This window comes from Eubalaena glacialis, chromosome 5 (genome assembly GCF_028564815.1).
Source record: "Eubalaena glacialis isolate mEubGla1 chromosome 5, mEubGla1.1.hap2.+ XY, whole genome shotgun sequence".
In the NCBI taxonomy this organism is placed as follows: Eukaryota; Metazoa; Chordata; class Mammalia; order Artiodactyla; family Balaenidae; genus Eubalaena; species Eubalaena glacialis.
Genome location: NC_083720.1, coordinates 76976656 through 76991935, shown reverse-complemented (window position 1 = coordinate 76991935; position 15280 = coordinate 76976656). Strand labels below are relative to the sequence as shown.

Below are 15280 nucleotides of genomic sequence, written 5' to 3'. Positions count from 1 at the left end.
GTAAGACATCTGCTGCCTGAAGAGTGTGGTGATGGGGTTGTTTAAGACCTGTGAGAGCCTCTGGGAGGGATGCTGCACTCAGTGCCTGTACCTCTGTGGTACAGCTCACGGTCAATGAGATGAGCATTTTAGTGAGCAGAAAGCTTTGTAAATCCCACACCGAGTCACTCTCTACACCTCCTCTAACCCCGTGCCTTGCACAAAATCCGTGCAGACACGGCTCTGTCTCTGGGGAAATCAGTCAAATTTGGGGAGTTTCTCTGTGCTATCTCCTTCCATTTTCTCCTCTCCCTAGTGTCCCTTCCTAGTTTCTAGGATGCATGTGTTCTGTTTTTGTTTTTTGTTTTTTTAACTGTCGGGAAGGGGGAACTGCCCAGATAAACTAATTTATACCGAAGTTTTAGAGGAATAATATTTTCAAAGGCCTTGACATATTTTCAGAGGTATTTTCAGACAGGCACTAGGATAGATTTTGCTAGTGTTGAGACTCTGGTGTCAGAAGAAGAGATGTTTTCGAGTGAAGTCATCCCAAGGCCCTTCAAATCACACCCCATATACGATCATGCTTTTTCTGTTCATCTTGGTGACTGGTCTTGTTTCAAGCTAATGAAAAAATTCAGAAAGAGATGTGAAGGAGGTTCCTGGCTTTGCCATGCCCGGGAAATACATGCTCACAAGAGCTGGTTCGCTCTCTAAGGGCTCCCAAGTTGTTTTCCAAAAATTATTCTTGGAAATAGACTAGAGTCCATTTGCTTAAGCCCCAGCGTAGTTCACCATTGAGGTAATCTAAGTTTGCTAAATGTTGAAGTGGATTCTTCCAGCAGGATTCTTTTCGATGTTCAGTTGGTTTGGACAAGATATTTCCACAGCACTTTGATGATTTGTAGGAAAGGTTAAATCTAAAGTTGTCCTGTACATTTAAACGAGTACCTATGGGCTTCATTTTTTTAAAAATCTTTGACTTTCCTTAGAGTATCATTGTTTTGTCTGTGTTTTAGTGGAAATGCTGAGTTCAGCTGTTTACTTAGTTATAAGGATGGGGATAAGTTGTTTAACCCCTTTCATCTGCAAAATAAGGCTAATACTGCCCACCATAGGGTTGATAGTGAAAAACAGAAACAGGACAAATGAGTTTTGTAAAAAGTACCAAATAAATATAAGGCATTCTTTGTTGAATTACACTGAAGTTATGTACTTTCCAAGAGAAACATGGCAGAATTCTTGTGTGTCACTGGCTAGAATTTATTTATTTATTTGGAGGGAAGTCAAGGGTGACAACTTTTATTTTGTGATGTGATTACCAGCTTGAATCACTAATATGAATGTTCAAAGAGATGCAGTAATCTGTCTGAACTGACTGACTTGTTTCGTTTAACTTTACGCCATGAACAATGCTCCAGTTATCAACCTCTGTGTATTTTCGGCTTAGTAAATTAACAGTTTACTAAATGGTTTAATAGTTTACTGATATGAAAACCACTTCAAAACTTATAACTAAATGTCCTATGATTTTTTTTGTGCGTGTGCGTAGAGCGCATGGCACCCACGATCACAGGAAACCTGGAGAACCAGACAACAAGTATTGGTGAAACCATCGAAGTTTCCTGCACAGCGTCTGGGAATCCCCCTCCACAGATTACGTGGTTTAAAGATAATGAGACACTTGTGGAAGATTCAGGTGAATAGAGCATGTTGGTCTCTTTTTGGCTGCAAAATTTTCCTAGAGATATTAACTAAAATCCATATTATTTCTTTCTTAAAACAATTATTTATTTACTCATTTATTTATTCATTTTTATTAAGGTATATCGATGTACAATATTATTTAAGTTGCAGGTGGACAGCATAGTGAGTCTCAATTTTTAAAGATTATTCTCCATTTATAGTTATAAAATATTGACTGTATCCCCTGTGCTGAACAATATATCCTTGTAGCTTATTTATTTTATACATAGTAGTTTGTACCTCTTAATCCCCTACCCCTATCTTGCCTCTCTCTCCCCTGTCCCCTCTCCCCACTGGTCACCACTAGTTGTTCTCTATATCTGTGAGTCTGTTTCTTTTTTGTTATATTCACCAGTTTGTTTTATTTTTTAGAGTCCACATATAAGTGTCATACAGTATAAAATCCGTATGGTTTCTTGATTTGTTTTAGGTAGAACAGAAAGCAATATTACTGTCCATGGTCTGGCTCATCTCATAGACTCAGAACCCGAGTATTCAGAGCCTGCTGAATTCTCGTGGAAGCCAGGGGTGCTGAGACAGCAGTTGACCCCGTATGACTCTTTTTAGAGTTAGATAATAGCCCAAGATAAAGGGAAACATTTACATTAAAAATTTTTCTGTCCTGAAAAACTCTACCAGACCACATCATAAATAAAAACCATCATTCTCCCCCTTTCTCAGGCATCGTGCTAAAAGATGGGAACCGGAACTTAACTATCCGCAGGGTGAGGAAAGAGGATGAAGGCCTGTACACCTGCCAGGCATGCAGTGTTCTTGGGTGTGCAAAAGTGGAGGCGTTTTTCATAGTGGAAGGTCAGTGGGTCAGGTGGTTTTTAAATATTAGCTTGTATCTTATATATACTCATATACTTTGGGCAGGAGGGTTATGGGTGGTTTTAACATTCTTTGTACTTTGTATGTTTTCTACTCTAAGTATATGTTATTTTAACCAGAAAACATAATTAATGCTATTTTAATTCTGCTCTCATCACATTTCTATCCCCGCAGTTCTCACTGTGGAAAAATTCTTAGCCAGGCGAGTGGAATGTCCTCCTTTCCCTGATTCTTTCTTCATATGAATGGCTTAATTAACTTGTTATGAAAATTATGCCTCTATATTTATTAGGTAGAATTGCTGCCTAGTCATGAAAGTCAGTGCTATCTGGATAGTCACAAAGGTTCATAGTTTTTATTGGACTAAAGATAATTAAGATTCATTTGTAAACAATAGACCATTGCTTCTCTGAAATGGAAAATTGGGGGTTCTTATCTAAATGTGTATGCAGGAATGATGTGAAATCTGGCATTTTCTCAGATGGGAAAGGTGAATTTGTGACAGAATATTTTATCTTCAAAAGTGTATTCCTATGTCTTTTTAAAAATAACCCATCAGGGGACAATGAAACTGTATTATGTGGGTGAAGGAATGGTATGCAAGGGGAAAAGAGAGGGGTGGTGATAGATGGAGGAACTGATGGATTTCTATGCACTCATCCTAATTTGTCTCTCAAAGACTAGATTTTAGTCCCGTTAGTCTGTCAAATCTATGTTGCCAAGTATTACATTTCAATACCTTGACTTCTTTTCAGATCTATAGGCTTATTACCATTTTGTAAACTGCACTTGCAAATAAAGATTTCAAGTGACACGGTAGTTTTGTCACTTTCAAAGTGCTTCATGTTTTAGGCAAAATCCTAAGGGAGACTTCCAGTTCTCTCCCATGCTTTGCCTCAGCTCTGTTAGCTGTCTGCAGCTGGTTACCAAGAGGCCTAACTAGGTAACCTTGGCACAGAGATTATATTTACTTCTCACCAGAAGAGAATACTAAGAAAGGAAGAGGTAGATATTTAATGCTTCCTGCTAGTTTCCCAAATGTTCATATGGGAATATTAATGCACCAAATATATAGACAGTTGAATCTTTGAACTTTTTACTGTGAACAAACAGACTTTTAAATCTCTATGTATAAATAGAGAACTCCTTCAGTAAGACCACCAGAGAAACAAAATCTACTTCCAAGCATACTTGGTGCTTGTCTCTCAACTATAACTCTTATTTTGCTAACTAATTAATTACTTGTCTTTCTGTCTTCTTGAGGCTGCCTGAGCCACTCTCACAGCTTGTGGCCCAGTTTGATTCACACTGCACTCATCCAATGGGAGACCCTAAGTGATAATTGCTTCCTTATCACCACTGTGCTAATCACTCTTGGTTGAAAGCCTCCTCTGGGCTTAATTTTCCCCTCTCAGAGCTGTCCTCTGGAGTCCTGAACATCTGCAGCTTTCCTTGCTGACCTCCAGCTTTTTCTCTTCTCTTTCCTTTCCTGAGCATGTTTAAACTCATACTGCCAGGCCACGCCTGAGGCACTCACCTCAGCTCTTTCTCTTTCCTCACTGAGGCTCCTGCCACACAAGGATGGGGTAGTGAAATGTTAGCCAGTGTTGGACAGACCTTGTTTAACTCCTGACCATTCCATCAACTTGCTGTGTGCCCTTGATGAAGTAGCTTAACCTCTCTGAGCTTGCTTCTCCATCTGAAAACTGAGGGTTATTGAGAAGACTGAGTGACATGACATATCTAAAGTGACGAGCATCTCGTAGGTGCCTAGTCACCAATAGCTCTCTGGCCAAAGGACTACATTTATTTCCCTACTTGTTTTCTTAGACAGTCCTTCCGCAAACTCCATACAGATCAAAATATAGACCAACAGCATAAAACCAAGCATTTATTTTCCCCAAATAGAATACTTTTCTTCTCTATAGAACATGATCTGTTTTTTTTTCCATCAAAGTCTGCTCTTCTTCCAAATGCTTTCTGTTTGTCTTTTAGGACATTAATATTTCTCTCTTAATTACTTTAGAATTTTACTGTTGGAAGTTTTCATGAGCAATGTTTTGCAAACTTTAAATTATCCATTAAGAATATTATAAACTCCATTCAAGTTAGAGGTTTGTGACTATTATTGTCTAGGATTTTCCTGAGTTGGTAAGATTGGGGTTTTGCTTTAGTGTGGAACTTTGTTATTTTATATCAAAAGGTATGAGCTTCCAGTTGTTGGTGCTCATTCCTTTGTGTCTTTCCAGGTGCCCAGGAAAAGACAAACTTGGAAGTCATTATTCTAGTAGGCACTGCAGTGATTGCCATGTTCTTCTGGCTACTTCTTGTCATCGTTCTACGGACCGTTAAGCGGGTAACAAAATAATTTCCCTTCCGTCCCATGCACGTTGGTTTTCATGATTAATGAAAGCTGACTGGGGTTCTTTGAGTTGATTCTTCCCATTGTTATTGGCTCAATAGGCACGATTTTATTTCCATACAATAACCTTCTTACCCACTTGCTTTTGGCTAGACCACTGGACTTTAATTGATAGAAGCAACAAGAGGAGAAATGGGCTTGGACTGTCTAGTGTAATTAAGATTTAAGAATTAAATTCTGAGCTCATTTGGGGGTCGAGGGGACACTGGGAGCAGAATTATAATAGGACTACTCTCACACACTATGAGCCATTTAGAAAATGAGACACCAAGAATGGGGCTTCTATAAACAACAATAACAAGCACACAGAACAACAGCCAGATAACAGGGTGTGTGTGACTTGAAGGAGCAATGCTTTCCAGGCCAGTGGAGGGGAACTGAAGACGGGCTACTTATCCATCGTCATGGATCCAGACGAACTCCCCCTGGATGAGCATTGTGAGCGCCTGCCTTATGATGCCAGCAAATGGGAATTCCCCAGAGACCGGCTGAAACTAGGTGTGTTTCCAAGTGATATTAATTTGATATTGGGTTTACCAGGCCATCTCTTCCTCTTTTAGGCTGATGACAAATCTAGTCTGTTTAAACATTGGATCCTGGTTCAGAAAATTCATTCCATCTCTTCAATTTGAGTAATCATCCATTTAGTCACTTAGAAGTAGGGTCCCTGTATAATCACCCAAAGCAGGACATTTAGAGGGGGAAGAGGGAGGTATTAAATCATTAAGCCAGGACAAGGGGGTCAACTGTACTGTCCATGATAAACTGGGATGTATGGTCACCCTATCAAGTCAGAATCTTTGCCTATCTCTTCGGTGGTGAAATAGTCCAAGTCTGTTTTGTTGTTGACTCTAGGTAAGCCTCTTGGCCGTGGTGCCTTTGGGCAAGTGATTGAAGCAGATGCCTTTGGAATTGACAAGACAGCAACCTGCAAGACAGTGGCTGTCAAAATGTTGAAAGGTAAAAGCAAAATTCTATGGTGATGTATCCCTCTATCTGTTTCATCCCATCTTTAAACATGATGAAAGGCTTGTATCAGTGGCTCTGTGGCTAGGTGGGCCCACTAGCCAAATATGCAGCCAGACTATATGATGCCTTTGTACAAACTAGATAAAAATTTCCTCTTTTATAGACTCATGCCAGGGTCCACAGCCTGGCAGGCAAAGTTGGGATGGATCTGAGCTCCCCTACCGCCCCACCTTGCCTGGGAGCACTTGCACAGATCACAGCTTGTACAACTATATTTAGTAGCCCGGCTATAGGAAAAAAATACCTTGGTTACATCAAAACTGTTTTCTTAGTGTACTATAGTGCATTAGTAAGATAATTACAGACCATCAAGAAACGGAAAAAGAAATTTGATGTAATAAGTAAAACTAGCAGCATGCAAAAAACAGCATGTTCCCTAGAATTAGAATATGTAAAAGATTTTCACATATAAAAGACAATGTGTAAAATAAGAATGGTTGTGCTGGGAAAAAAAGGATTAAGGGGGACATTTTTAAAATTAAAAGTTTCATAAACAATTGTTAAGCCTAATCGTAATGGAATTCTGGTCTTGCCATTTTAATTTTGGGGGGGGTGATGCGTATAAAGCTCTTTGCTAGAATTGTGATGTGCTTTCATTGATGGAGACAGTGCTACTGACCCTTCGCCCATGGGTCTTGTGCATTTTGAAGGCATCTCTGTCCTTTTGCCTTTTCTCCCTTGTGGCCGAGGAATATGTAGTTTTGAGGTGGCTCATCAGGGCCTGAGGTGTGGACCATGTCTGTGCATTAGAGGGAAGTGTACCAGTCTGTACAGGATCAAACTCACAGTCTTAGCCTCATCGGCCTCATGTGCCAACTGGCTTTGCCAGCTGACCCTTGTTAAGTTTCCTGCTCGGCACAGATTGGTGGGAACTCCAGCATAGCCCCTAACGCATGAGCCATACATGGTGTTGCTTCCTTACGAGGAAGCACTGAAATAATCAGGCCCTAAAAAGCATAGTAAACCTGATATGTGAAAATCCAGTTTCGTAAAAGGAGAAAATCTGGGCATGAGTTCATTTGCAGATGTATTCTCCACTTTGCAAAAGACCTCACAATGGCTTCCTTCAAATATCAAACATTCTGGGTGCACTTAAAGAATTTGATTTAGAATTATAAAGTATAACTTATGTTTGTCTTTTAAGGCAGCTAGCGTGTCAATTGGGTTACAGTTGTATTACCCCTGGAGGGAAAGTTGCACAGATGCACACAGTGCGGCATTAATCCTCCTAAGGTCACGCCTCATGTATGATTTCCCTCTTTGTATTTGTAGAAGGAGCAACACACAGCGAACACCGAGCCCTCATGTCTGAACTCAAGATCCTCATTCATATTGGCCACCATCTCAACGTGGTCAATCTTCTTGGTGCCTGTACCAAGCCAGGGGGTGAGTGTCTATAGATGGCTCTGGCTGTGGGATTTTGGCGTATACTTTTCTGCTGGTATTTGAGGGAAACCACCCAACTCCCATGGCCTTGGTTTCCTTAACTTAGGAAACTTTGGCAGATTCCTATATATAAATATATTTCATGGAGGTTTAATGGGCACTGTAAATTATTCTAGAACGTGAATTAAAAATTACTACAGCATTATAATACAGTTTGCTACTTATGTAATAGGTGTTCAGAGGAGAAGAGTAAACTTCCCTCCAAATTTGAAAACAAAGGACTTTAAGAGTAGTCCCCCCCTAAAATGGAGTCATCTCAGGTGATTGTGTTGAAAAGCAAGTGGGTGGATTTTCTTCTGAAATTTTGGTTCGTCTTCTGTGGAATTGCCTTTTGGAAAAAGAAAAGTTACGATATAAGGGAATTGCAGCCAGCTGATTTCTATGATCCTGTTTCCAGTGAAAGGGTGTAGCCTCTTCTGTGATATTTTCTAGCTCATTGATATATTAAACACTTGGTGAGAAACGAGTGAAAATACAAATACATTTTCTCTTCTTGGTATGCTGTGCTGTCTGCAGGGCCACTCATGGTGATTGTGGAATTCTGCAAGTTTGGAAACCTGTCCACTTACTTAAGGAGCAAGAGAAATGAATTTGTCCCCTACAAGGTATGTCATTTCCTAACTCAACTGTGCTCACGTTGTAAAATGGAGAAAAACTCAAAGTGGTACAGGTTAAGTTTTTTGGTAAAATTCTGCAAAGAAATTGTGAGGAATCTTTTCATGTTACCTCTTGGCTGTTGTAACTTCCTCTTTTACCTTCTGGAGGACACATACTTCTCATGTTTTATTTTTGTGACTCTAATCTACTGACCCATTATAGATGATGCCAAGGACGGAAAGGTGGGTGTGAGTAAGGGTAGGGAATGACAGGTGGAAGGACAGCTCTGGATTATTCTGTCTCTGCCCTGGCCATATGTGGCCCTATGGAGTGTCAATCCCAGTGTCAAAAGCGCCCTAATGTTGGAAGTGTGTCTGAGTGAAACTTGTAACAAGGCCCTTATCTGTAAGCTAGAAAAGAGACAGGCTTTATGGAAGAAAATCTATTATGTAGAACACTTGCCCAAAATTTCAGCCCAGAGATTCCATGATCCTGAAATTGATGTCTCTCATCTTCTTTGAATAGTTACAATTGTTTCTATAGTTTAACTACACTGGAGAGATTTTCTGGTGTTCAAGGAGTTTGTTCATCGGTTTCTTTATAGACTAAAGGGGCACGATTCCGACAAGGGAAAGAATACGTTGGGGAAATCACCATGGATCCTAAACGCCGCTTGGACAGCATCACCAGTAGCCAGAGCTCAGCCAGCTCCGGATTTGTTGAGGAGAAATCCCTCAGTGATGTGGAGGAAGAGGAAGGTACCTGCCATTGCTTCCTCTGCACCAAATGCATGCTCTTGTAGGAACAGACAAGGTGACAGGGTGTTACAACGAATTTTGTCCTGGAAAAGTCCAGTATTACCTAATATTTGAAAGAGACCTAAATTTCTAGGAGGCTTTCATTCAGTCTCCCCAAAAGTGAGGGGCGGAAGGTCTAAATAAGCAGCAGGCTACGTGGTGAGGCAGAGCATGGCTCGCCTGAGAAATCTCGGTCCCCCAGGAGGGCTTAGCAGTTGGCAGCAGTTGAACCAATGCTCTTCAAGTCTTGGTTCAACATTTGTCAGCAGGAGAGGCTCAGCGCCATCTTCCGGATGGGCAAAGGAGGCTCTCTGGTGTTTGATCAGCCTCCGCCTTGTCCACAGCGGTTCAGTCCCACCTTGTCTGCTTCACCAGCACAACAGAAGTCCTTCAGTTAATCATACCCAGCCTTCTCCAAGGCAGTGTAGGCGTCTGTTGTTTCTACCCCAAGTGGCTTATCAAGTCTTCCATATTTCGTCAGAAGAGTCTTGGTCAATGCACTTTTCTTTATCCACTTATGCTTCCAATGATATTTTAGTGCTCTTTATGAGTGGAGCTGTGTTCCCAGCCTAACTTTCAGGACCTCTTCCAGCTTCAGGATACGCTGTATATCTGCTTCCCGCAGGAGGAGCAGACAGCTCCGTGGAGGTAGAGATGGGGCTTCCTGACATTTGGGTCTTCTTGAGGCATGAGCTTAGAAGAACTCAATCATGAAATAGTGGAAGAAACCTGCTTCTGTTCCCTTTGACCTGAGGCCACAGAGAGAACTTAAAACTGACTTCTTTCCCATAGAAGCCAAGCAGGCGGTGTGAGGCTAGAACTTGGTCTAGAAAAGCGTGGGGAGGTTGTCTGGACCTCACATAACTGGGTGCACGCTGAGTGGAGCCCCGTCCTCTCTCTCACAAAATGGTGGCCAGAGAGCTGGAAACCCAAGGGCTTGAGGTAGTCAGTCGGAGTAGAGGGGGCATTGGCCCAGAATTTTGCCTCCATTTCTTCATCTGGCAAATGAAAGAGTTTCACTAATTATTCATGGAGAGCCCTCCAGCCCTGAACATAGAAAGTCACTGAGAAAAAGTTTCGTAGTCTTTTTAATACTTACAAGGTTATTATTACAACTGAGTTTTCATTTGCTCTGGTATTTGTCTTCAGGAAAGAAGCCATGTCTTATCTTATCTGACCAAAGTTAAGAGATCATGTTGAAACGCCCATTAATGTCTTAGTGTTTCTTTGTACTAGTTGCCTGGAAGTAAATACCACAAATTTACGTAAATTCATCTTTCTCTCGATGTTCCTGTCGTCTCTCATTCGTATCCTTGGAGGAAAAAAGCATCCTCACAGGCCAGATTTAATGTGTTTATAGCCCTTTCTCAGTTTAAAAGTGAGAGAAGTAAATATATTTCCGGTATTTTTAGTTAGCCATTGTAGATTATGGTTTGACCTTTGGCCTTTGTCCCAGGACAAAGCCTGGAGAGAAAAGATTCAATGACCCTGGATGTTGTTGTTTTATTTTTAGAGTCCTTGATATGAAAACTATTGTTTATCCCTCTGGGTATATGAAAAAAACACAACACTTTAAAACAGCAAATTTGTAAAAGGCTGCTTTTACCCTCTTATTATCTGTGCCAGTTTTTCCTCCATTTTGCCTCCTGGATTTGTTCGTCCAATTTGGCTAAAATGGAAAAACCAATATTTTTGCTAAGGGGTATGATGAAGGCTAATAATATACCAGGATTCAGCATACTTACAGAAGATAGAAGCACTTTCTGTCTGCTTCTATTTCCTGAAATTTAACTCCCAATTTTTAAAATGAAGATTGCTCTATCAAACTTACAAACAGTTTCTGGCCGAAATACCAATCTCTGCCCTCTGCGTCTTCTGACAGTTTCTGAAGATGTGTACAAGAACTTCCTGACCTTGGAGCATCTCATCTGTTACAGCTTCCAAGTGGCTAAGGGCATGGAGTTTTTGGCATCACGGAAGGTGAGACAGAGTATCTCTTCACATCACAGATTTGCAGATGAGGTGTCCAGTGCCAGCCATTGGTGTTTGTTTGGGACTGTAATTCATTCACCACTGCTGGAGCACTGTTAAGAGAGCTCTACTGGGGAGGCCCCATTTCTGCTCATTAAAGTGGTATTAGGAGTTCGTGAAATTAATTCATGTGATAAATGCCTACTAAGTGCAGGCAGTCTTCTGAGCGCTAAGGACACTGTGTGAGCAAATAGGCAAAACTCTCCACCTTCATGGAGATTATGTTCTAGTGGGTGGAACAAACAATATAAACAAGTGAAATGCCTGGTAGGCTAGATGGGAGCAAGTACTGTGGAGAAAAATCAGCAGGAAAGAGTTATAGAGTATACAGGAGCGTTATGTTCCTGTGGGCATATGCCTCTGTGTTTGTGTACATTGATTTTAAACCAAGGGGACACGCAAGGCTTTAGGGGAATGTGCATTTGAGTAATGGCCTAGAAGAGGTGAGGGGCTGAGCCTTGCAAATATCTTGGCACAAGTCTGCTTTTCATTTCTTTGACATTCATCACCATCCATCAAAAAGTATTTGGTAGTAGCATAATTAGAAACCAGGAAGGACAGGCTTTAGATGAGAGCAATTGAAAGAGCTAAAATTAGAAAAGTAGGCCAAACAAAGGCTGAGGTGGGTACGTGACAAGTTACAAACATTCCAAAGGTTGTAAACACTGTGGAGGCACCCCTCGGTAAAATGGATGGTTTTACATTAAACAAGAAAAATTCAGATTAAGTATCAGGAAAAATTATCAGTTGACAGAATGCAGTTGCTGCAGCCTACCTGGGGGAGAAAGACGTAAGGTTTTTACTTTGTGTTTTTTTCCTAAATTAGAGTGAAATCCCTCACCCATGTCTTTTTCTGGAGTTTAAAGCTTGTCACCACTTTCAGAGCCTCAGGATCTCCGAGGTTTCTGCCCAGGACCTCTTGTCTTCTGTCTTCCAAGGGGAAGGGAGAGAAGTGGAATCTTAGAGGATTTTTCCAAAGAGAAAGGCCCTTTGCCCTTTTTGAAGATTCTGATTTTATTTTATTATTTTTTAAAGGCCAGAGCCTGCCATTTAGTCAGGGTTCCTTTGATGGGGAAGGGAATGAGGGGTGGAGGGGGATCCTTTTACTTCCCTTGCATCTACCAGCTGAATTTCTTGAATACCACCTGGTTGCTTAAAAAAGGAAGCTCTTCGGTTAGGGGCAAAGTAGGAAGGACTGTGTTTTTTGGAGTCTCCTGTCTTGATCAATCACGCCAGACAATGTGCTTTTTTAAAAAAAAATTTTTTTTTTAATAGAATTTTTAAAGGTTACACTCCATTTGCAGTTATTACAAAATATTGGCTATATTCCCTGTGTCATACAATACATCCTTGTGCCTCGTTCAGAGGAAAGTACTCTACAGATGTGAGGTGTAAGGGGGTCCGTAATGCCTGGCTCGCACATCACTCCTCCACTGACATAAGAATTCTCATCTAAGCCTTTCATTCATTTCTCAATGTTCCCCGAGACTCTTGTTCTCTTATAAATCTATCAGGTGGAGATAAAGCTGCTTAGGGTAGGAAGTTACATGAAGGTAGGCAGATACAGAGAAGAGAGAAACTGAGGAACAGAAAAGAATAGAAGGAAAGCCAAGGAGAATTCGCTTTTCCTTTTTCGTGTACCAGAGAATCCCCTTGACTAGTGAGAGGCTGAGAGTGCTTTCATAGACCTCCACGATAAGCCAGCGCTTTGAAAACAGGGTGAGCCCCACTGGGACTTGTTTCTCAGACCTTGTCCAGCTTCGGTTACGTATGGAATAGAGAAACCAACAAAGGGCACCAAACTGAGGAGAGCCCCTTGTTTCTGATTTCCGTGCATTCATTCAAAATAAACCCCATTCTAGGGCCTCCTTAGAATAACACCTTTTAACCGTATATGGTGCCAGGCAAAAGGGACGTGTGGATGTGACCAGAAACACATTCTTAATTGTGTCCAAAAGAAGTCTATTTATGACTCCATCAGCATGCTATAACTTATTTAATTCCAGAGTCTGGGGCTGTTTATGGAATAAGCAGATGTGTGTCTCAATGAAACTTACAGACTTTTTTCCGGAAGAGTTGATAAAAGATGTTTAACCCAATGCTTGTTAATCAGTTGGTTTTCTAATGTGGGTTTTTTTTTTTCTTTTTTTTAAACCATGAGGTCACAACAGATGTAGAAGAGATCAGTTATGTTGAGTCCTAATGCACACGATTCTTTTTGCAGTGTATCCACAGGGACCTGGCAGCGAGAAACATCCTCTTGTCGGAGAAGAATGTGGTTAAAATCTGTGACTTTGGCTTGGCTCGGGATATTTATAAAGACCCAGATTATGTCAGAAAAGGAGATGTAAGTTTCAGAGATGCACCCAGTGATCTGTTAAGTTGCAGAATTCAAACTCCTCTCAGCAAGCCTCAGGACCTGTGTCCAGGGACAATGGAAGCTTTTCCTTCAGATATTTGATAAGTTGGGTTCTCATTCCTTGTCTTCTACCCCCGTAGGCTCGCCTCCCTTTGAAATGGATGGCCCCGGAAACAATTTTTGACAGAGTGTACACAATTCAGAGTGACGTGTGGTCTTTTGGTGTCCTGCTCTGGGAAATATTTTCCTTAGGTAAGTTCCTTCTCTTTGTCCCTCCATCCATACTCCAAATAAAATGATAAAAGTCAGTGACCCCAGTACGCCTTTCCCTCTCCTGTATTCCACCTTTATCGGATGAAACTTACTTGGAAGCTTTGGGTTGTAAAACCTAAAAAAACAAAGAAAGAAAGAAAGGAACAAAAGATATATATATGTGAAGAAGGTGTTGAAGAATCAGGCTCAGGGCTTTCTGCAAGAGAAAATCAAATCAATAAGGCACCATTCCTCAGGACAGGAATAAAGATGCCGACGTAGAGTGGACTTGAGGACATGGGGAGGGGGAAGGGTAAGCTGGGACGAAGTGAGAGAGTGGCATGGACTTATATATACTACCAAATGTAAAATAGATAGCTAGTGGGAAGCAGCCGCATAGCACAGGGAGATCAGCTCGGTGCTTTGTGACCACCTAGAGGGGTGGGATAGGGAGGGTGGGAGGGAGAAGCAAGAGGGAGGAGATATGGGGATATATGTATATGTATAGCTGATTCACTTTGTTATAAAGCAGAAACTAACACACCATTGTAAAGCAGTTATACTCCAATAAAGATGTTAAAAAAAATAATAATGCCCCATTCCTGTTTTATTCTAGGTGCTTCTCCATATCCTGGAGTAAAGATTGATGAGGAATTTTGTAGGAGATTGAAAGAAGGAACTAGAATGAGAGCTCCTGATTATACCACACCCGAAATGTAAGACTTTACAAGTATTTTTCTATCCTCCTTCTTTGCTCACAAAAATTCTCCCTGCCTAGAAGACTTTCCATTATATGTACCTCCTTCGTGGCCCAGTTTGTGTCTTACTTCTCCCTTGAAGTCTTCCTTGATCATCTCAAGCAGAGTCATCCTTCTTGAAATGACAGCACTTTATCTATACCAACCAGTCCGTTTTTACTAGATGTTGATTTATGATGTTTCCTTTTCTATACACACTTTATGCTCCAAGTGTAGGGTTCTGTGTTTTACGTAGTTTCGTATCCCTCTTTAGCATCTTGGCTCATGGTGGACTCTTTATAAATGTTTACTCATTCAAGTGCTTATTTTCAGCATCAGATCAGGAGGAAAGAGGCGGTTAATGACATCAGTGTTTTGCTTCTCTAGGTACCAGACCATGCTTGACTGCTGGCATGGGGAGCCCAATCAGAGACCCACGTTTTCAGAGCTGGTGGAACATTTGGGAAATCTGTTACAAGCTAATGCTCAGCAGGTTTGTGACCTTCATCCAAGAAGCTTCTACAGAGAGTACTTAGACGTCCAGGGCTCGTCGGCTGCCTAGACCTTCTCATGGCCACCATACTGTCCTCTCAGCCACTGAATCCAAGGAGCCATATTCTTCCAGATCTGAGCAGTAATGCTTTTCTAAAAGTCATAATCACCTTTTTGACAGATGAGATCCTAATTCATAACCTGGGAGCTGATCACTTTTATTTTTACTGATGTATATTGTGGTGTCTTCAGAGGCTCTTATAAAGTAAAAAAGCAAACAAACAACAAACAAAACCAAAAAACAAAAAAAACCAAAACCTAGTTGATCAAGTGAATATCAACAGTGGACAGAATTTCGAGGAATTTTAAATCCATTCTTCAAGCAAAAACACATCTGAACCCTGCAAAATTGATGGGTTTTTTTTCCCTCTGTAAAATCCCAGGCCCTCATAACTTCCATTGGAGGATTTTAGACTTGTAGCCTTTACTGTTAGAAAGTTACTTAAAAAAAAAAAAAAAAGAAAGTTACTTAATCTCCAGTCAACACCTCTTACTACAG

At 41.0% G+C, this 15280-nt stretch overlaps 1 protein-coding gene across 2 annotated transcripts in view; it reads left to right on the top strand.

Moving 5' to 3' along the window:
• The window catches only part of KDR (kinase insert domain receptor), a 44499-nt gene that overhangs the window by 18993 nt on the left and 10226 nt on the right, over nucleotides 1-15280 (top strand). For both annotated transcript variants that reach the window (XM_061192309.1, XM_061192310.1), the window contains exons 14-26: nucleotides 1532-1678; nucleotides 2407-2538; nucleotides 4809-4915; nucleotides 5344-5479; nucleotides 5837-5941; nucleotides 7283-7396; nucleotides 7973-8061; nucleotides 8658-8811; nucleotides 10733-10830; nucleotides 13106-13228; nucleotides 13381-13492; nucleotides 14109-14208; nucleotides 14617-14722. In XM_061192309.1, the coding sequence (XP_061048292.1) occupies nucleotides 1532-1678; nucleotides 2407-2538; nucleotides 4809-4915; nucleotides 5344-5479; nucleotides 5837-5941; nucleotides 7283-7396; nucleotides 7973-8061; nucleotides 8658-8811; nucleotides 10733-10830; nucleotides 13106-13228; nucleotides 13381-13492; nucleotides 14109-14208; nucleotides 14617-14722 (1523 nt within the window). The remainder of the gene's footprint in view (nucleotides 1-1531; nucleotides 1679-2406; nucleotides 2539-4808; nucleotides 4916-5343; nucleotides 5480-5836; nucleotides 5942-7282; nucleotides 7397-7972; nucleotides 8062-8657; nucleotides 8812-10732; nucleotides 10831-13105; nucleotides 13229-13380; nucleotides 13493-14108; nucleotides 14209-14616; nucleotides 14723-15280) is intronic.